We start from the raw sequence: 23907 nt of genomic DNA on the forward strand, positions 1-23907 counted from the left end.
ACCCACCACTGTCACAAACAAATACAAACTGAATGAAAGACACAAAACTACTGAGGAACCATGTAACTATTAGATGGTAAATACCAATGTCTATGTATAGAGCCCGTCTTACCTGAACAATGTTTCCTTTCGTCCTTGATTGCCCGTTCTGGGCTGAGGGGCTAGCACTCTTGCTGCTGCTACTATTCTTCCGAGACTGGGGTCCTTGAGCGCTCTCCTCACTGAAAGGCAGCGCGGCTTTCGGAGTACTGGAGGACTGCTCTCTTAGCTGGGGCAATGAAGACCTCATAGATACACGCTGAGGAAATGTCTCTGAGCCATGGGACATCCTGATAGGACACAGAAAGGCGCTGATATAATAGATCCACAGCTGTAAGATTACAGTGCCGGCTTACAGATTATTACACACTAGGGCACAGGTTCTCGAACTCGGTCCTCAGGACCCCAAACAGAGCATGTTTTCCAGGTCTCCTCACAGAATCACAAGTGAAATAATTAGCTCCACCTGTGGATCTTTTAAAATGTGTCAGTGAGTAATGAATGCACCTGTGCACCTGCTGGGTGACCTGGAAAACGTGACCTGTGTGGGGTCCTGAGGACCGAGTTTGAGAACCACTGCTAGGGTATTGCTCTTCCCATCCTGGATGTATATAGAAGTGGAACGTGCACAAAATAGGGGTGTGATTCAACCCACTGACATAGAGGCCCAGGCTTTGCTGGCTATGCAGGCCACGTTTTAGTTCTCCTGATTGAAGACGAACTAGTGCACTGAACAGGTCTGGTCTGTGAGGGAAGGATGAGGACTAGGAGGGCAGGAGCAGTGCAGGTACCACTCAATACATCCTCTCATGCCACCTTGTGCCAGTAGTGACAGGGGTTGGCCACATCTACCCTATACTATATCCTCAGTGCACATATATAACAATTCTGTCAATATGTTACTATACTCCGACTGTGTTGACGTCACAATTTAGTTTAGTACATCCCAAAAAATGATCATACGATGAAATCAGTTAAGGGGATAGTCCTAGGGGAAGATTCAATTAAGTTTGAACAAAATAGGGGATGTTAGGCCTTATTCCATGGGCAGTATTCATCATGATAATTGAATTGGTCAGGTTAGGCAATCACACTTAATTTAACCTCGCCCTAATGCCATAGTAGATATGATTGAGAGGTAACTCTTTCCGTTATGTGCAGTTTCATGAGATTGGCAGAGCACAGTAAATGTAAGGCAATTAAATAAGTCTCAGTTTATTACATAAACACTTGTGATCTCAATACAATGTTGGCACCAGTACCTGCTCACTGAGAATTTCCCTTCATCTGAAGTAGTCCTCCGTCTACTTGCTATAGAAGGTGTTCTGCCCTGGTCAGCGGCTGATGGTGAGTGTCTCACACTGGTCCCACTAGTTGGTCTGCTCTCCTGCAGGTTGTCCATGGAGCTGCCAGCTGGCTGACTGCTGTGCGGTGTAACAGACTTGGGATGCCTCTGCTGAATAGCTGCTTGTGAGTGCCGCTTAGTTTTAGGAGCCCTCTGGTGATCCTGTGGACTGACAGCCTGCAAATCATCCTGATGGACCTGAGGCCTGCCGGTTGTCATAGGATCTAGACGTGGCCTTGTGGCGTGTGCATGGCTCTGCGATCTGGCCGGCTGCCCATGAGAACTGACATCCAGGGGTTGGTGATGTGGTCGGGCATTCTGCGGGAGCTGTTGCGGCCACTCATCCTGTTCTACACCTTCTACACCCAGAGCGTCAGGAAGAGACTTGAAGCTGCTGTATCTGGGGTATGAATAATAGGGAAAATTGATATAAGTCACAAAATGTAATAATACATAAAACTAAAGAAAATGCGGATGATGGTGATAAGTAATAAACAAAATGAAGAGAAAATGGACACCTATGAGGTAAGTTAATGTACCTACACTCTTTTGAATTAGAACAACCTGTTTGATGGTGGCCATATCCTCTAAGGTTTGAGCTAGTCCCACAATTACTTCAGGTCAGCGAATACCTTACACAAATGTGCCCAAAACACAGACATTTGTCTTATACACACCCAGGAGATCAGTGCGTTGGAACACTCACGTGGACAGCAAGTTGCCATAGTCTCTCTCCACCTGCATGTGCTTGTAGCGTAGCGGCTGAGGTAAATACTCTGCAGGATCCTCCTTATTCAGTGCCCCCACATCGCCACCAGAGAGTCGGGGGGGCTCTGGAGATGAGAGCTGCAGGGATAGTTATGTAAGTATTGTGGGTTGATATGGACCAAGTACTAGAGAGCAGGATGCTGAGTGATGCAGTACCAGGTCTAGGTGGCAGACAGTGGGAAGGATTATTGTATGTGATTGTATTACTCACCTGTGGGTATGGGGTTTGAAGAGCTGGAATGGGCACCACTGCTGATGGCACTGGGGCGTGTCCTAAATGGTGAGTGGTAATTGTATCCCCTGAATTACTTTGTAATTGGCTATTTGGAGAGGACAGGGCAGAATTGTGCACTCCTTCCTGTAACTCATCCAGTTGAACGCCCAGTTGGAATATGATTTCTTCCAGTTCCCTGTGATTACATAATTCCAATTACAGACACAAATGGAAAGAGACGAAAAAAAAGAAGAAAAGGGTAGAATGATTTCATATGTACCACAAATTGTCTAATTGGGGCCATTACAGAAGTATATATATTTTTCTTAAACCTAAACCTAGTGTAGAAGTGCTTCCCCAGCCCGCTACCCCTAATTTAATAACAAATGGAAGTAGAGCAGGTAATATAATTAGGTGCTGAAATAATAATCGGTGTACAGGTATGAAATAAGGATTATTATAGCCAATATGAGAAAAGCTTCTGATTCAGCACTTAGACTGGATAGCTAAGGGTGACACAGGGATTTGTCCATTCTAGCCCTAAAATTCAGGTTTCCTTATGTAAAACTTACAAATATACAGGTATATGTAACTGATTAACTGATTATACACTTGCTATATAGCTGAGGGCAAGTTATTTTCTTAGTTATCAACAAATCCCATTCTATAAGTGAAAGACATTTGATAAGTTTACAAACAGTAAGACTGCTCTGCATAGGAAAAATATCTTCCCCCAATACAACTTTTGATCAGTTTTCTTCACTTCTGATAAGCTACTGAATAGAACTTAGTTTTAGTTGGTCTTTAGCTATGTTTCTATTACTATAATTAACATTATGAGAAGCCCAAGTCTGGGTCTTGCACACGGCTTCACCACCTACACTGACTAATGTTTATCTCCCACACTCACCTTTGTGGATCTAGCTCCTTAGGCAGGTGCCCAGTACCAATGAGTCCCTGCTCCTGGCGACATTGCTCCTTTGCCTTTAAATACCTCCGTTCTAGCACATCCAAAGAACCGCGTAGCTCCCTCACTGCCTAGAGGAATCAAAGAGAACATAGAGGGTCACAGAACTATAGAATGAACCCCAGTATATAGACATTAGGAGAGTGATAGAGCATGAGGTATAACTTCGATCCGGATATGCCAGGTATAATTCATAAGGAACATGTGAGCTATGCCAGGTAGAATATTACAGTATATATGTAAAGTCTGCATGTGTATCATGTAATAAATTGTAGCAAAAAGGGTATACAGCAGTGGTTCCCAAACTCCATCCTCAAGGCACCCTAACAGTCCAGGGTTTAAGGATATTCATGCTTGAGCACAGATGGCTAATTCAAATTGACTGAGCTACTCATTAAGTCACCTGTGCTCAAGCATGGATATCAGTGAAAACCAGAACTGTTAGGGTGCCTTGAGTACTGAGGGCCTGATTCAGCAGTGCACGCAAGTCCCCGACTATCGGGAATCTGCGCGTACGCAGGACCCCTTCTGCGAGTGTGCAGAATGGGTCCTGCTAAGACGCACGCAAGCCCTTGAATGCCTCTGCCTGATTGACAGGCAGAGGCATTTAAAGGGCGATGCGGGGGGCAGGGTCGGCCTGTGTTTCTGGAAACGGGGCGTGTCCGCCCCGGTTTCCTGGAGTGGCCAGCCCAGGGACTGTGTGACGTATGCAGTCTGCTGGGCTCCCAAATCGGCCAGCCTGAGCAAGCTGAGGCTAACTCAGCTGGCCAGCCGCCGGCGCCGTCCACCATCGCGACCATCGATGGTCGCAATGGTGATCCCAGCCTATTACCTCTGTCGCAGTGCTGGGATTGCAAATGGAGCGCGGGGTGTCATACACCTCCTGCTGCATTTACATTACTGCAACGATTGTAACTGAAAAAGCTGCCTGCGTGCATACATCATATATCTATAGCCTGCGTGCATACATCATATATCTATAGCCTGCGTGCATACATCATATATCTATAGCCTGCGTGCATACATCATATATCTATAGCCTGCGTGCATACATCATATATCTATAGCCTGCGTGCATACATCATATATCTATAGCCTGCGTGCATACATCATATATCTATAGCCTGCGTGTATACATATCTATAGCCTGTGTGCAGCTTTGTAATTGCGATCCTTGCTAATTCAGGCCCTGTGTTTAGCAACCTCTGGTATACGGTGTCGGAACATATCTGGTGGATGGAGTCAGACATGTTATGTTCCTTCCAATGGGCTTTCATAATAGAAATCCTACCTGTCGCTGTTCAACTGGAGTCAAATTACCCCCATGCAACAATTCTTCAAAAAGCTCAACCTGCAAATAAAGCAATATTAAAATCAGCAAAATGTCAGCATACATGTCAGCAAAAGCTAAAAAGGCCACCTAAAATTACAGGCCAAGCACTGTGGCACAGGAATCCCAGAGCTGACGCCATGGGTTAGATTCAGACCATTGGTCTTCCTGTGTGGGGTTTGTATGTTCTCCCCATGTTTGCAGCGGTTTTCTCCAAAAGTCCAAATCATTCTGGCTGCTGACAAAAATGATCAAATGGGGAACAGACTGGACAATCTTCCAGGTGCTCCCTTCACAGGTGGTGTAAACTGGAAATCATTGGCACAAAATAATGTAAAAAACAAAAATGTCTATTGTCCCATTACCCCCAAGTTATTCTGTAGGAAAATGAGTATGAAAAAAATCATAATGATTACCATGGCAGGCAGAGCCGTAACTAGGGCTGTGCGAGCGGCGCTGCCACTCAGAGCGTAGAGCCCTATGGGCGGCACCGCCGCTCACCCGTGGGTCCTGCATCTGGCAAGCACGGTGTCCTTAGGGGATGCGTTCAGCATCTCGGCGGTTGGGATGCCGACGCTTACATTACCAGCACCAGAATACCGACGCCGGTCAGAATCCAAGCGCCGGCCTGCCGACCGTCGGGATGCCGAAGGTAAGTAACGGGGTTGGGGTGGAAAGTTAGGTTTAAGGGTTAGGCACTGTCGAAACTAGATTATTGGCTGAGACAAGATCAGTTTAAAATTGAATCGCAGCGACACCATCTTGCGACTGCCCGCAAGACGCCATTTTGCAAGATGGCCGCCTAAGCGCCATTTTAGATAAACCCACACTTTAGTACATGTGGCGATAATACTATTAGCATCATGTGAATGCATCTGTGACCATCGCCATAAATTACGGCGATTCACCAGAAGCCTATTTCATGACTTTACGTATTATAAAGGATATATTTCAGAAATGGCTTTACAGTATGTAAAGAAAATTGGATTGCATAATGGCTACGTGACAACTAGCTTGTCCTGGACATTGTCTGCCCTCACTACAGGTGGTCTGGCTAGAATACACACCTACATTAGCAAGCTTCCTACAATGACATGACTTCAAAGAGTAGAGTGTCATCTTAGGTCTGTCTCTTGTAGCTGGGCTATTTGCATTTCACACAAGAGACTGGGAGAATAAAGAGTTTTTCTTTTGAAGCCTGGGACAGGTGGGGGGGACTGCTGGCAGAGTGGGCATGTGGAACTATCTGGCTCAGCATGTCACACTGCTAAGATGTTCACTTAGTGAGAGTTAAGTGCACCCTTCCTCATACACACATTAATACGTCTTTATATCAAACCCCGAATACTCACACATTACATATTCACACATAAGGTTTAATAAGCTTTAAAGTACAGGTTGAGTCTCCCATATCCAAAATGCTTGGGACCAGGGGTATTTTGGATAACGGAATATTACGTATTTTGGAATAATTGCATATCATAATGAAATATCTTGGGAATGGGACCCCAATATACACACAGAATGCATTTATGTGTTATATACACCTTATACACCTGCAGCTCATTTATACAATATTTTAAATAATTTTGTGGCTCAAGCAAAGTTTGTGTACATACATGAAATAAATGTATGTTTCATTTACACCCTATACACACAGCCTGAAGGTCATTTTATACCATATTTTTAATAATTTGTGCTTTAGACAAAGTTTGTGTACATTGAACCATCAAAAATCAAAGGTTTTATTATCTCAGTCATGCCAAAATTATTCCGTATTTCGGAATATTCCGTATTTCGGAATATTTGGATATGGGAGACTCAACCTGTATATGATTTAAGTTGGTTCAGTTAGTTTAAATGCTGAGAAATAAAGATATTTGATAACTAAGGTTTTATACATGTTAAGACAGCCGTGTTTGGTTTTGTATTGATTCGTACTCTTTCCACAGTATTCCGGTGTAATCGGTTGGGAGATCACATCATGCATTCTCGAGTTATGGATCGCAGAGGCTTCAAACAACAAAATGTATATTTTATGAACAACTGTTAGGATGACTGTTAGGGGGCAGGTGGGCAGAGACCCCTAGTTGTTGGAGGCTGGGTTGAGTCTATTTGAAGCAGCCTGTTAAACGCTCTGTAACAGATGGTTCCCCCATGGGAACCAATGGCATAAGCAAGAAACTTCTCTATTGTCCTGTCTATTCTGGGGGGGTATAAACATGTGTGCTCAAACACTGGGTCTTTAGTCTTCTTGCTGAATGCTGATAGACGGAGGTTTTCTTTCTGAATGCTGGGATCTGGTCCAGAGGCGCTGCGTATGTATACTGTACTTGGGGTCTGTATAATTCCTTTGCGCTAAATTGTACACAGATCATAGCATGTAACTGACTGTACTTTTACTTGAATAATACTTTGTGCTTCGGAACCACATGTTCTGAGTCTGGAGTCTCTATTTATTGTATGACTGCGTACGCAAATTAGCGTCATCCTTAGAGGTTTATAGGAAGGATTTTAGAAGGTACAGGCAGGGGTATATAGAGGTTTATGTTAATATCGTCAGCACTAAGGGGAGGCTTAGGGTTAGGCACTAAGGGGGAAGGGTTAGGTTTAGGTTAGGGAGAGGGGGAGGATTAGCATACCGACCAACAAGTGTCGGTATGTTAACCCTGTCGGGATCCTGGCATTGGGATTCTGGCCGCCCGGATCCCAACTGTCAGTATTTCGTCTTTAGGACACTTCAGACGTGCACATCGCTGTCATTACCGTCCCCTGGAGCATCCTGAGGATGCTCCGGGCTTTGCTGTCATTCCGGGCGATTGTGACCTCAACCCATCTGCATACCATCATACAGAGCGGGCGTTGTCTGCACCCAGTGCCAGGACCCACAGTTACAGCACTGATGGTAAGTGATCGTGATAGCAGAAAACTTGCGGTACAGTTTCAGGTACAGAGACATTTATACACACTTTATAGAAGCACAGTTTTTGTGCTACTCTTGTGCATTGTATATAACAGCAAATGTGACCTTGGAAAAGGGGATTATTTATTAAGTGGAAGCTAGTAAAAGAAGGCGCTTCCCGACATGTGTAAGCCTGACATTTCATAAACCAATGCTTTCAACAGCAAAACAAAGGGTGTTTTGCGATTAAGAGCGTTGCCCATTTAAACTTCAAGTTTAAACATGCCGGGAAGTGGCAGCTTGGTCAGTAAATAGACCCCCAAGTATTACACAATTACATGAAATGCTCCAGGGAGACTACAGGTGAGAAAGTATTATATATTTGCTACTACATCCTATTAATGATTATAATACAAAAATAATAACTGAGTCAAAGACGCAAAAAAACAATACAGGCGACACTAACCTCTCGGTGAAGGGTCTCTAAGTGCGACGTGAGGGTGGAAGTGACGTCCTCAGGCGGATGTAGGGGAGACAAACCAGAGGTGCGATTGTGAGTGGGCTCAGTCTCGGCAAGTATCGCAGGGGGAATAGAATCTACAACCGAATGAAGAAAGTTTTCTTTAATTTTATTTTTGTGACTCCGCACCACTCAGATGTCAGATGCCTGTTGTCAGTACAGTTCACCGACTTCATTCTTGGTATTATTGCACTAAGGGACAGTTTCAGTTCGGATCGCAAGTGCAATCGCCGCTGCGAATACGCACGTAGTCTCATTGCGGAAATATGCTAATGTTTGCGATTGCTATGCCATCGCAGCACAACATTAGGACGCCCACCTTACCTTACACACATCCGTAATACTTTGCTAGTCTGCGAAAACATTGGTAACAGCGAGTACAATCGGAGTCTCATGCACACTTGCACAAGGTCAGACCTTACTCAGAAATTGCTAACCTTAAGGTAAGCAGTCAGGCTGCGTATGCTATCGCAGTGGCTAATTTATGCACGCCCCTGTAACGGCGTTCAAACACACTGACACGCCTGCGTTTCGCTGACCACCCCCAAACGGTCACTTCCTGTCAATCACTCTGCGATGGGTCTGAGTGATGTCTGCATTCGCAGTGGTACTTTCGAGCACTGCGATGCATACGCTTACGCAGAACGCAACAATCAGCCTTCTGCGTGCGTGATCGCAGTTGCAATCCTTGCTGAATCAGGCCCTAAATACATCATTACAAAAAATTAAACAAAAATAAAAATATATACATATCCATTCGTATGGGTTCTATAATTACTGGTTATATTGCATCTGATGTGGTCTAACAACATGTAAACTTAAGGAACAATAAGAAAGAAGCGTCTACAGATAACCTTGCACACTCTCAGGTATAATAATAAGCTATTACAGGTGGAATTCCTGATGATCCAGCAGCACTGTCAGAGGCTGGCTTACAGGTGGGAGAAAGGGCAATCCAATCAGGACGCAGGATATGATGAAAGCTGTCATACCCAGTAGATGAATCCCTGCACTCTGATTGGTGAATAGCTGTCTACCTATCAGCAGCTCCGCAGTGGAAAAATGGACGTTGACAAAAACAAATAGGCCTTGTTTTTCTAATGTGGGCATGGTTTATTTATACATCAAATTCAGATCCACTTATACTTGAAGATGCTACAATTGGGGCAGAAGACATTCTATTGCTATCCATAAAGTACATACCCCCCAAACAAACACACAATTATAATTGCTGTTTATTTTATATATATTTAGCACGCCCTACTAGAGAATGTATTTCCCAGCAAGGTTAGATGGGTAGGGAGTTTAAATGTTAACAAAAACCCAAAAGTTATTTAACATTTCAACTGTCCAAAAGATTGTGCACAAATAGTAGTGTTACGCATAGGAGCCTCACTGCTGTCAGAGCATGCACCCATTTGTAGCTGAGGTCGGGACCTGTACATATTATTCCCAGGGAAAACCTTTAGTCATTGATAACACAGAATGTATCTTACCAATGGGAGCATAATGAGAGCTGTTGGCTGCATGCAGGCATACTTACATACCCAAGGGCTATCTATGCTTCACTTACCAGTGCCCCCTTCAGTTACCCCATGATGGGCATTGGCTGGGGTGAGCGTCGCTGTCTGTATGTGAGGTATGGTGAACTCCATAACCTTTGAGCCCTGGAAGACTGTTCCCATCTGAACACTGTGACTGGGTTGTGCAGGGTCTGAGTAGAGGTGCACCTGGGAGAAAGAGAGGAAGATGTATAGGTTCAGTCACCGATGTCCCAACGCTTTTATATGCAATGTGGTCAGTCTGGGCAACATGCAGTGTTCTGTGAAATATACGCTAGCTCATAGGTACCCAACCGCTAACTGACAGCTTGGATAAGCAGAGATACACAGGACAGGAATGCATGAGTACATTACATTGTAAGTACATTGGCCCCGATTCAGTACGGATAACAATTGCGATAACAGCTGCGAAATCGCCCGGAAGGCAGCTGCGAAAATATGCTAATGCTTGCCAAAGCTCAGCCGGCATAAAGACGCCCACTTCTGCTTTCTCATATCCGTCCACTGTCGCTTTTATGCATAAACATCGGTACCATCGACCACTCACGCAGCACTTACAATAGCTCTGACCTGCCGCAGACACTGCACATCTCTTTGCACGCTGTGGGCTCTCATGCTGCATATGCAATCGCAGTGGCTTATTTATGCACGCCCACGCAATGGCGTTCAAACGGATAGGCACGCCTGCGTTTTTTACGACCACTCCCCCGTCACCACCCCCAAACGCTCATAGCCTCTCACTCACTCTGTTATGGATTCCTCTGTGCGTACGTAATCGCAGTGGGATCGCAGCGCACGAGCAGTGCGGCTTATATGTATGCGCAATGGCTAACAATTGCTCGTTCTGCGTATGTAGTTGCATTTGCGATCGCTGCTGAATCAGGCCTATTGTATGCACTTAAATGTAAGTGTATTCAATTCTACAAAGGAGCCTACGTGCACTAAATTCTTAAAACCAATGGTATAGGTCAGGGGTCTTCAACCTTGGCTCTCCAGCTGCTCTGGAACTATACATCCCAGCATGCACTGCCACCTTTTTGATATAACAGCATGCTAAAACTATGGCAGTGCATGCTGGGATGTGTAGTTCCACAGCAGCTGGAGGGCCAAGGTTGAAGACCCCTGGTATAGGTACACAAAACCTGTTTAATAACATACTGCAAACATAACAAACATTGGCTGAACCAATCCAGTTCATCTAATGAAAACTAACTTCTGGTCCGTTGTTATGGATTGCCACAGATTTGAGCTCTATTCTGCTAGGGGTACACACTGTCCGATTTGTTTTTGATCGAGACAATAAAAGGGGGGAAATTTCTACAAAAGCTCCAATATATGTGCTACACACTATGCAATTTTTTATCAGAAGCTGTTGATTTTCTGTCACACCAAACGGATATTGCATATGCCCACCCACAAGGATGACACCACACGGATATTGCATATGCCCTCCCACAAGGATGACATAGCGGCAGGAGAACACAAAATATATCGGGAATTTGAGGCCGTGATTTTCGGTCTTCACTGACAGATCGTATGAACGAGTTTGTGGATGTTTTCCAACCGTTTTATCGGTGCAACGGTAAAACGATCATACATACTATACAATAAATGAGGGCAATCACCCGAATCGGCCCAATAATTGTATAGTGTGTACCTAGCTTTAAAAACTTCAACATGGACTACTAGAGGGAATCTATTTTTCACTTGTATGCCCTTCAATATTATTTTATCTAGACTGAGACTTTACATACAAATTAAACAGTGCAACGAGTGAGTTTTCACAGGAAGGCTTTATACAAAATCTGATGGCACTTTTCAAATTTGATAATACCTGACACATCAGAGAAGTGGGAAGATTTTTTACCTTGTCCGATTGACAAGGTACCCTCCCCAAACCAACAAGCGATGACATTCAAAGGTTTGTACTTTTGTATCTTATGCAGAGCTACATCTGTATGTAAAATGCATCTATCGCAAAAAACACTGGCGGCAGCCATTTTCTGCATTGAAGCAATATTGATAAACATGGACAGAGGTTCCCAAACTCCTCCATTACAGTCCTCGTTGTTTAGGATATCCAGGATTGAGCACATTTGACTAAATTAGTACCTCAGTTATTTTGATTTAACCATCTGGACTAACGCATGGATATCCTTAAAACCTGGGCTGTAATGGCAGAGTGTGGGTACCTCTGCACTAGGAAACAGTGACACTGCTGAGCATTGGGGCTTATTCTGAGACAGTCCATTTCCATTTTATATCTCTTACTTTAGCTCCAAGTCGCAGACGGTCAATAGTATTTTCAGCTTCTGCATACTTAGTGAGCAGCTTGTGGTAATCCTCCTGTCAGGAAGTGAGGAGGGGGAAGGTAAATTAACGAAGGGAGATTATACATTAAGGGTAATAGTCAATTACAGAAAAACAGAATAGCAGAAATGAGAGTACGTAAAGACAGCAGAAGGGAGAGATATTAGAACTATGTTATTTTCCTTTTCATAAATTATTTGCTATAAGGTACACCTGCCGCAGATACAAGGTCTAGAAAACAGATGATATAATACTAAACAAAAGGAAAGAATAACCAAGAAACTCAAGACAGAAAATCACAAACCAATGAAAAGTATAATAAAGAGAAGCATTATTAAGATGGGTACACATTACCCGATATGTAGGCGATATGTCGTCCTTTCCGGCGTATCGGGCCTACACATCATCGGCATTGGCCAGTATGTACGCACTACTAACGACTAAGCGCACTCCCGGTTGGACGTCGCATCGTCAGGTCGGCCCTACATGCAGCTCAATCTGACAATCTGGCTGACGACCCCAAGCAGCAGGATGCGGCTGGTGCCAACATATCGGGCGGTCGGGCACCAGATCGTGTGATTTGTACTGGCTGCACGATATGTCGGGCCGTCGGCGGTGTGGTTGTCTGTCGCATCGCTGGGTACACTCATCGTTAGGTGTGTACCCAGATTTAGATTTGGGACTATGAAGCAGAATTGAATCCCCCATTACCACACATAGCTCCTATGAGTTGAATGCATATAGATTATTGAGAAAATTACTTTTTATATATATTTGGTTTTTAGCAGAATAACCTATATCTAGAATGCTGCAGTGCATAATAAAAATAAAATAAAGAGAACATAAGACCTCCTTGTAAATAAAGTGTATGTAACCATTAACTATGAACTTGAAAAGCCACTATAATAAATCACCTGCAGCTGATGAACCAGCTGAGTGGCTTGCTGTGGGGTTTTGAATTCTTGTGGTACACTAGGTGCAACGACTGGTTCCTGAATAGGTTTTTCGGTGCTGCTCAGCAGTACCTCCCTCACTATCTCAGCTGGTGATTTGAAGATAACAGGAGCTCCGTGGTTTTGGTTTCCTATTTTACGTGGCTGAGGGGGTTGATAACCTTGCTCATCACGGGGGAATCTGACCCGTGGTCCAACTTTGGAGAGATCAGGCAAGGGGTAGTTCAGTTGCCCTTTCCCATACAGAGGAATGTTAGAACGTTTAGTTTTCTTCACATTTAAGTCATCTGCATGCTGGGTTCTTAGAGATGTAGAACTTGACTGGGTAGGCTTAGTTCTTAAAGTTCTGTCCTGTTTGGAGACCTTCGTGAGGCTGGAGATATAGGTAGGATCTCCAGCAGGGTTGGCACCTGGGTTTTCGACACTGTCTGTACATGAAGACTCTGGAAGAGTTTCATCTTCTATACGAGGTGAAAGGCTCAACCGACCGAAATGGCTCATAAGTCTGGTGCCCCAAGTGCTGGGAATGGGAGGGGAAGATGGGGATAAAGATTCTCCAAGAGCTTCATCTTCCTGAATCTCTTGATTTTCAGGATAGTCTTGCTCATGTGTCCCAGGGTTGTTGTCCCATAGTTCTTCTCGTGCTGAAGTTTGCTCGTATTTTCCAAACCTTCCGTTTTCAGGACTTTCATCATAAAGAAATTCAGAGCGCTCCTGATTCCAGTTCTCATCTTCATCCCCGTCCCATGCTCCCAAGGAACTCCCTCGATCCACTTCGTCTTCGGTCATGTCCAGCTGTTGGTCTCGGCTTGGAGGACGTCGGCCTAATGCAGAAGGCAATGTGACTGACATGCTGGGGTGTTCGACAGAGCTTTGATCATCTGAAAAGTTAAAAAGACACAATAGGTAAGCGGCTGATGTAAATCTTTCTTTCTTTCTTTAGTACTACATCTCTAGTAAAAACTGGAAAAAAAAACTGGGAAACTCAGACTGATGTAAAAGAACTTACTTTCATCACCATTGATGGTAATTTCACCGTTCCTCAAAGCTGCTTCATCTATCAAATTATGACTTCTTTCCTCGACCATTTGGGAGAAGCTGAATTCTTCGTTCCAGCTCTGATCGCCTGAACTGCCTCCTTCAGAAGGGCTTTCTGGATATGGCAAACCATCTTTGTATGGCTTCTCACCCATGTCCAACATCTTCTGTTCTTCATCTTCTTCAAGTTCTAGAACCCCTTGGTAATCCAGCAGCAAGTTCCCATCTTCCTCCAATCCAATGATCCCACTGTCATCCATGTACCTTGTAAAGGTGTTCTCCTCATCCTCACTGCTCTCACTGTGTACCGCTCTGTTGTGGCTGTCCATGGTCAGGGAGCGTGCTGCGTGCCCCCCACGTCATCCCACAGGGTCATATCACCTGTAGACGCAAACAACACACATCATTATCGCCCGAGACACATTAAGCGCGCAGGGCTGCAATCAGACATTGCTCAATAGCCTCACAAGAATGACACACTTGTACTTTTCACACATGTAACAACCTCTCTGCTCTGTTCTTTCTTCCTGTTTCTCCCCCTCACTATTTCGATTCTTCCTGTCTACTTCTTCCTTTCTACGCTCTCTGTTCTTTCCTGTTAGCTCAGAACGTTTTACATTCTTTGCCTCTTTCATCATTCTCTTTAATATTCTTTTTTTTTGCTTTCTTATATAAACCACCTTAAGTCTTAAACCTTCTGCAGTTTCCCAAACAATTGGTCATGAAGCTGTCACTTTTTTTTTTCTCTGTGCTTGATCTTTGCATCTCTCTCTCTCTCCCTCCCTCCCTCTCTCGCTCCCTGTCCTGCTGTCTTCTACATACCTCGGCCCCTTTTCCCAGTGCTTTCTGTAGCTTACAGCCATTTCTGTTGATTCTCGCGGCTAAGTCAGCTGACAAAAATAAAAGCTTCTTCGTAGCATCCCTCCCCCTTACTTACCACATCCCCAGCTTCCCCCCTCTACTTCCCCTCCACCAGTGAAGCAAAGTTACTATACCCACAAAACCTTACGGCTGACCTGCGTAGACTGCAAAAACAAAAGCCACGTCCCGACTCTTTATGTGTGTGGAGAACGGTCGTGACAGATATATTAGCCTAGGAAACAGGCTGCATTTCTAATTAGCAGACATTTAAAAGTATTGTTCGATATGTGTAATTTGCTCAAAGCTCCCGCACTAGAAAGGAATGACTTATCATTCTAGGGATACTTAAATGATGCATGATTTTATTTTTGGGGGGAAAGGGCTTTCACACAAAGGCCCCTTAAACTTAACACAATCTCAATGAGAATGCAAATCCACACACCCATTGTACAGACTGGTGGTGCTAAGGCTTTCATGCCATCTGCTTCATTTAAAAGCCTGGCACAGTAGATGCATACACTTTAAAGTTTTGCCCACAGGACAGCCTTGTAAAATGCATTTGTGAAAGGTTTGATAAGCCTTAAAATATTTGTTCTTTATAACTGACAACCACACATGTGTAATGACATTATTTCTGTAGTACGTAAATATGGAGAGAAAATTAAGTGAGACAACAATGTAGAGGACAGAGCAGTTCGGAAACTGAAAATAAACTCAGGACTCAAGTTCAAACCACTAACTGCAGCCCGTGTTATGTGCGGTTTTGTAGCATAATTTAGCATATACTTATTAGTCTAGATTTTGTACTGACAAGCAAAATGTATATAGGTTTTACAACCTGTTAGCAATCATGACTTGTGATAAGCATCCTTCCTCTTAACAGTTAAATGCAGAATATAAATATTTTTTAAAATGATAATGCATTTTTAATGCTGGGTGTATTGTATCATGTTTTAGCTGTACAAAGCAGATTATTTTTTATTTATTTTTTTACATAGCATTCAGAAGGCAAAGCTGCCTGAGGGGCACAAATCAGCTTTAGTATTGTGTACGGAGCCCCTTACTATAAGAAAGAGTTATGGCTTGCAGCCACTATACACTGCCCTATATAAATCTGTGTCTGGTCCACCAGCTGTATATATAGAAGTCTCCACAGCCTGGGCAGCTGGTGTTTAATAAACCAATGCGATCATATCTGGCGTACTTGTTTGTGCATGTCTCCACAAGTGATTGAATGGTACTTTATGTCTTTTTTTGTGTAATGGGTCACAATCGAACCATATAAAAATAGACTATTGCCAATAGTATGGAATTGCCAAGCAGACACAAGTGTGACCTTATTACAAGTTTGCTATAACAAAGACCTAATTATAGCATGCACAATTAATTAAATCATTCAGGCTTCAACGCTTATAAACCCGTTGACTATCACAAATCGGATATCACTAGCGGTGATCCCTCTCTATGGCAGCTAGTAGTTCCAAATAACCCCTCTATGTCCCTCTCTATGGTAGCTCCATATGCCCCCTCTCTCTATGTAGCAGTTCCACATGCCCCTGTCCAGTTACACATACAGTATGTATACACAGTGACAGCAGAGACAGAGCCTGCACACAGAGTGATAGACAGGAACTGAGTTATGTCTCCTAGATAAGGCTGAGAGGAGAGGTGAAGGTAGGACTGTGAGAGGCAATAGGGCAGGAGGAAGGGGCAGTGCCTGTATACATGATATAACACTAAACAAAGGGCAGGGGTAGGGGCTGTGCGGGGCAATAGGGGCAGGTAGTAAAGGCATTCTTTGTATAGTATACATATAACAGAGGACAGGGGAGGGAATGATGTGTGTCAGGGGCAATAGGGGCAGGAGGTAGGGGCAGTCTCTGTATACATATAACAGGACAGGGGAGGGAGTGATGTGTGACAGTGTCAGGGGCAATAGGGGCAGGAGTTAGGGGCAGTCTCTGTATACATATAACAGAGGACATGTGAGGGAGGACTGTGTGTGAGGGGCAATAGGGGCAGGAGGTAGTTGCAGTCTAGGGGAGGGAGTGATGTGTGTCAGGGGCAATAGGGCAGGAGGTAGCTGCAGTCTGTATACATATAACAGGATAAGGGAGGGAGGACTGTGTGCGGGGCAATAGGGGCAGGAGGTAGTTGCTGTCTCTGTATACATATAACAGAGGACAGAGGAGGGAGTGATGTGTGTCAGGGGCAATAGGGGCAGAAGGTAGTTGCTGTCTCTGTATACATATAACAGAGGACAGAGGAGGGAGTGATGTGTGTCAGGGGAATTAGGGGCAGAAGGTAGTTGCAGTCTATGTATACATATAACAGAGGACAGGGGAGGGAGTGATGTGTGTGTCAGGGGAATTAGGGGCAGAAGGTAGTTGCAGTCTATGTATACATATAACAGAGGACAGAGGAGGGAGTGATGTGTGTCAGGGGCAATAGGGGCAGAAGGTAGTTGCAGTCTATGTATACATATAACAGAGGACAGGGGAGGGAGTGATGTGTGTGTCAGGGGAATTAGGGGCAGAAGGTAGTTGCAGTCTATGTATACATATAACAGAGGACAGAGGAGGGAGTGATGTGTGTCAGGGGCAATAGGGGCAGAAGGTAGTTGCAGTCTCTGTATACATATAACAGAGGACAGAGGAGGGAGTGATGTGTGTCAGGGGCAATAGGGGCAGAAGGTAGTTGCAGTCTATGTATATATATAACAGAGGACAGGGGAGGGAGTGATGTGTGTCAGGGGCAATAGGGGCAGAAGGTAGTTGCAGTCTATGTATACATATAACAGAGGACAGGGGAGGGAGTGATGTGTGTGCAGGGCAATAGGGGCAGGAGGTAGTTGCAGTCTCTGTATACATATAACAGGACAGGGGAGGGAGTGATGTGTGTGCAGGGGCAATAGGGGCAGAAGATAGTTGCAGTCTATGTATACATATAACAGAGGACAGGGGAGGGAGTCATGTGTGTCAGGGGCAATAGGGGGCAGGAGGTAGTTGCAGTCTCTGTATACATATAACAGGACAGGGGAGGGAGTGATGTGTATCAGGGGCAATAGGGGCAGAAGGTAGTTGCAGTCTATGTATACATATAACAGAGGACAGGGGAGGGAGTGATGTGTGTGCAGGGGCAATAGGGGCAGAAGGTAGTTGCAGTCTATGTATACATATAACAGAGGACAGGGGAGGGAGTCATGTGTGTCAGGGGCAATAGGGGCAGAAGGTAGTTGCAGTCTCTGTATACATATAACAGAGGACAGGGGAGGGAGTGATGTGTGTCAGGGGCAATAGGGGGCAGGAGGTAGTTGCAGTCTCTGTATACATATAACAGGACAGGGGAGGGAGTGATGTGTGTGCAGGGGCAATAGGGGCAGAAGGTAGTTGCAGTCTATGTATACATATAACAGAGGACAGGGGAGGGAGTGATGTGTATCAGGGGCAATAGGGGCAGAAGGTAGTTGCAGTCTATGTATACATATAACAGAGGACAGGGGAGGGAGTGATGTGTGTCAGGGGCAATAGGGGCAGAAGGTAGTTGCAGTCTCTGTATACATATAACAGAGGACAGAGGAGGGAGTGATGTGTGTCAGGGGCAATAGGGGCAGGAGGTAGTTGCAGTCTCTGTATACATATAACAGAGGACAGAGGAGGGAGTGATGTGTGTCAGGGGCAATAGGGGCAGGAGGTAGTTGCAGTCTCTGTATACATATAACAGAGGACAGAGGAGGGAGTGATGTGTGTCAGGGGCAATAGGGGCAGGAGGTAGTTGCAGTCTCTGTATACATATAACAGAGGACAGAGGAGGGAGTGATGTGTGTGCAGGGCAATAGGGGCAGGAGGTAGTTGCAGTCTCTGTATACATATAACAGGACAGGGGAGGGAGTGATGTGTGAGGGGCAATAGGGGCATTCTCTGTATACATATAACAGAGGAAATAGGAGGGAGGACTGTGTGAGGGGCAATAGGGGCAGGAGGTAGGGGCAGTCTCTATATACATATAGCAGAGGACAGGGGAGGGAATGATGTGTGTGCAGGGCAATAGGGGAAGGAGGTAGGGGCAGACTATGCATCCATATAACAGAGGACGGGACGGATGGCTGTGTGTGCGGGGCAATAGGGACAGGAGGTAGGGGCAGTCTCGTCTGTGTGTGCGGTTATCTTTATGTAGATATAACAGAAGACAAGAAGTAGAGAGAGAGGAGGAAGATGAATCACGCCGGGACCCAGCCATTGGGCATCGCTGCCCGGGGGGAGGCAGGAGAAGGGCTGCGGAGGGGGACGGGAGGAAGGGGAAGGAAAGTAAAGTATGACGGCCGGAGAGAGGACGGAGACAGCAGCATGTAGCGGGGAGAAGGTTACAGTGTAAGGGAGAATAGGTGGCTCTGACCTGCGATGAGGGTCCTGTCCGCTCCCAGTGCCCCAGCTCCGTCCAGGTTGCCAGGAGAAGCGCAACACAAACCAGAGTCTGGGATGGAGGATTGTGTCTCCACAGCAACACAGCCATGTACACACACAGCCTGATATACACATCACACACAGCACAGCCACTCACTGCTTACACACACAGCCTGATATACACACACAGCCACTCACTGCTTACACACACAGCCTGATATACACACACACACACACACACACACACACACACACACACACACACACACACACACACAGCACAGCCACTCACTGCTTACACACACAGCCTGATATACACACACAGCACAGCCACTCACTGCTTACACACACAGCCTGATATACACACAGCACAGCCACTCACTGCTTATACACACAGCCTGATACACACACACAGCACAGCCACTCACTGCTTACACACACAGCCTGATATACACACACAGCAGAGCCATGTACACACACAGCAGAGCCACTCACTGCTTACACACACAGCCTGATACACACACACTGCACAGCCACTCACTGCTTACACACACAGCCTGATATACACACACAGCACAGCCACTCACTGCTTACACACACAGCCTGATATACACACACAGCACAGCCACTCACTGCTTACACACACAGCCTGATATACACACACAGCACAGCCACTCACTGCTTACACACACAGCCTGATATACACACACAGCACAGCCACTCACTGCTTACACAGCCTGATATACACACACAGCAGAGCCACTCACTGCTTACACACGCAGCCTGATACACACACACTGCACAGCCACTCACTGCTTACACACACAGCCTGATATACACACACAGCACAGCCACTCACTGCTTACACACACAGCCTGATATACACACACAGCAGAGCCATGTACACACACAGCAGAGCCACTCACTGCTTACACACGCAGCCTGATACACACACACTGCACAGCCACTCACTGCTTACACACACAGCCTGATATACACACACAGCACAGCCACTCACTGCTTACACACACAGCCTGATATACACACACAGCACAGCCACTCACTGCTTACACACACAGCCTGATATACAGACACAGCACAGCCACTCACTGCTTACACACACAGCCTGATATACACACACAGCACAGCCACTCACTGCTTACACACACAGCCTGATATACACACAGCACAGCCACTCACTGCTTATACACACAGCCTGATATACACACACACAGCACAGCCACTCACTGCTTACACACACAGCCTGATACACACACACAGCACAGCCACTCACTGCTTACACACACAGCCTGATATACACACACAGCAGAGCCATGTACACACACAGCAGAGCCACTCACTGCTTACACACACAGCCTGATACACACACACTGCACAGCCACTCACTGCTTACACACACAGCCTGATATACACACACAGCACAGCCACTCACTGCTTACACACACAGCCTGATATACACACACAGCACAGCCACTCACTGCTTACACACACAGCCTGATATACACACACAGCACAGCCACTCACTGCTTACACACACAGCCTGATATACACACACAGCACAGCCACTCACTGCTTACACACACAGCCTGATACACACACACAGCACAGCCACTTACTGCTTACACAGCCTGATATACACACACAGCAGAGCCACTCACTGCTTACACACGCAGCCTGATACACACACACTGCACAGCCACTCACTGCTTACACACACAGCCTGATATACACACACAGCACAGCCACTCACTGCTTACACACACAGCCTGATATACACACACAGCAGAGCCATGTACACACACAGCAGAGCCACTCACTGCTTACACACGCAGCCTGATACACACACACTGCACAGCCACTCACTGCTTACACACACAGCCTGATATACACACACAGCACAGCCACTCACTGCTTACACACACAGCCTGATATACACACACAGCACAGCCACTCACTGCTTACACACACAGCCTGATATACAGACACAGCACAGCCACTCACTGCTTACACACACAGCCTGATATACACACAGCACAGCCACTCACTGCTTACACACACAGCCTGATACACACACACAGCACAGCCACTCACTGCTTACACACACAGCCTGATACACACACAGCACAGCCACTCACTGCTTATACACACAGCCTGATACACACACACAGCACAGCCACTCACTGCTTACACACACAGCCTGATACACACACACAGCACAGCCACTCACTGCTTACACACACAGCCTGATATACACACAGCACAGCCACTCACTGCTTACACACACAGCCTGATATACACACACAGCACAGCCACTCACTGCTTACACACACAGCACAGCCACTCACTGCTTACACACACAGCCTGATATACACACACAGCACAGCCACTCACTGCTTACACACACAGCCTGATATACACACACAGCACAGCCACTCACTGCTTACACACACAGCCTGATATACACACACAGCACAGCCACTCACTGCTTACACACACAGCACAGCCACTCACTGCTTACACACACAGCCTGATATACACACACAGCACAGCCACTCACTGCTTACACACACAGCCTGATGTACACACAGCACATCCACTCACTAATGTACACACACAGCACAGCCACTCACTGCTTACACACACAGCCTGATGTACACACAGCACATCCACTCACTAATGTACACACACAGCACAGCCACTCACTGCTTACACACACAGCCTGATATACAGACACAGCACAGCCACTCACTGCTTACACACACAGCCTGATATACACACACAGCACAGCCACTCACTGCTTACACACACAGCCTGATACACACACACAGCACAGCCACTCACTGCTTACACACACAGCCTGATACACACACACAGCACAGCCACTCACTGCTTATACACGATACACACACACAGCACAGCCACTCACTGCTTACACACACAGCCTGATATACACACACACAGCACAGCCACTCACTGCTTACACACACAGCACAGCCACTCACTGCTTATACACACAGCCTGATACACACACACAGCACAGCCACTCACTGCTTACACACACAGCCTGATACACACAAACAGCACAGCCACTCACTGCTTACACACACAGCCTGATATACACACACAGCACAGCCACTCACTGCTTACACACACAGCCTGATATACACACACAGCAGAGCCATGTACACACACAGCAGAGCCACTCACTGCTTACACACGCAGCCTGATACACACACACTGCACAGCCACTCACTGCTTACACACACAGCACAGCCACTCACTGCTTATACACACACAGCCTGATACACACAGACAGCACAGCCACTCACTGCTTACACAGATAGCCACTCACTAATGCATGCACACAGCCTGATACACAGCCACGTGTACACACAGAGCACAGCCACTCACTGCTTATACACATAGCCAATCACTATACATGTACACACACAGCACAGCCACTCACTGCTTACACACGCAGCCTGATACACACAGACAGCACAGCCACTCACTGCTTACACACATAGCCACTCAGTAACGCATGCACACAGCCTGATACACAGCCACGTGTACACACAGAGCACAGCCACTCACTACTTATACACATAGCCACTCACTATACATGTACACACACAGCACAGCCACTCACTGCTTACACACACACAGGCAGCCACTCACTGACTAATGCATGCACACAGCCTGATACACAGCCACATGTACACACACAGCACAGCCTCTCACTGCTTACACACACATCCACTAACTGCTTATACACATAGCCACTCACTAATGCATGCACACAGCCACATGTACAAAGTACAAACACAGCACAGCCACTCACTATCACTAATACATATACACACACAGCACAGCCACCCACTGCTTACACACACAGCCACTCACTAATGCATGCACAGACAGCTACAGATACACACACAGCACATCCACTCACTGCTTACACACACAGCACAGCCACTCACTGCTTACACAAACAGCCTGATACACAGCCACATGTACACACAGCACATCCACTCACTAATGTACACACACAGCACAGCCACTCACTGCTTACACACACAGCCTGATACACAGCCACATGTACACACAGCACATCCACTCACTAATGTACACACACAGCACAGCCACTAACTGCTTACACACACAGCCTGATACACAGCCACATGTACACACACAGCACAGCCACTAACTGCTTACATATACAGCCTGATATACAGCTACATGTGCACACACAGCACAGCCACTCACTGCTTACACACAGCCACATGTACACACACAGCACAACCACTCACTGCTTACACACACAGCCTGATATACAGCTACATGTACACACACAGCACAGCCACTTACTAATGCATGCACAGAGCCTGATACACAGCCACATGTACACACACAGCACAGCCACTCACTAATACATGTACACACACAGCCACACTCACTAATGCATGCACACAGCCACAGGTACAGACACAGCACAGCCAGCCAATCACTGCTTACACACACAGCCACACTCACTAATGCATGCCCACAGCCTGACACACAGCCATATGTACACACACACAGCACAGCCACTCACTATCACTAATACATGTACACACACAGCACAGCCACTCACTGCTTACACACACAGCCACACTAACTAATGCATGCATACAG

The 23907-nt window shown here is 45.9% G+C and overlaps 1 protein-coding gene across 3 annotated transcripts in view; it reads right to left on the bottom strand.

The window, feature by feature from the left end:
* The window catches only part of AKNA (AT-hook transcription factor), a 42342-nt gene extending 23000 nt beyond the window's left edge, over nt 1-19342 (bottom strand). Inside the window, exons 1-12 of one of the 3 annotated variants that reach the window (XM_088455465.1) lie at nt 19205-19342; nt 13920-14329; nt 12872-13791; nt 11919-11993; nt 9659-9815; nt 8032-8162; nt 4625-4684; nt 3277-3404; nt 2364-2562; nt 2091-2230; nt 1302-1784; nt 113-329 (exon numbers count right to left, since the gene is read on the bottom strand). In XM_088455465.1, the coding sequence (XP_088311591.1) occupies nt 113-329; nt 1302-1784; nt 2091-2230; nt 2364-2562; nt 3277-3404; nt 4625-4684; nt 8032-8162; nt 9659-9815; nt 11919-11993; nt 12872-13791; nt 13920-14277 (2868 nt within the window). In that variant the 5' untranslated portion in view covers nt 14278-14329; nt 19205-19342. Of the gene's footprint in view, nt 1-112; nt 330-1301; nt 1785-2090; nt 2231-2363; nt 2563-3276; nt 3405-4624; nt 4685-8031; nt 8163-9658; nt 9816-11918; nt 11994-12871; nt 13792-13919; nt 14330-14453; nt 14522-14770; nt 14820-19204 lie in introns of those variants that run through there. The other 2 variants (XM_088455466.1, XM_088455467.1) reach the window with 2 other exon arrangements.
* Nucleotides 19343-23907: the final 4565 nt, after the last annotated feature.

Source organism: Taudactylus pleione, unplaced genomic scaffold, assembly GCF_031769625.1.
Source record: "Taudactylus pleione unplaced genomic scaffold, aTauple2 ptg000656l, whole genome shotgun sequence".
Classification (NCBI taxonomy): domain Eukaryota; kingdom Metazoa; phylum Chordata; class Amphibia; order Anura; family Myobatrachidae; genus Taudactylus; species Taudactylus pleione.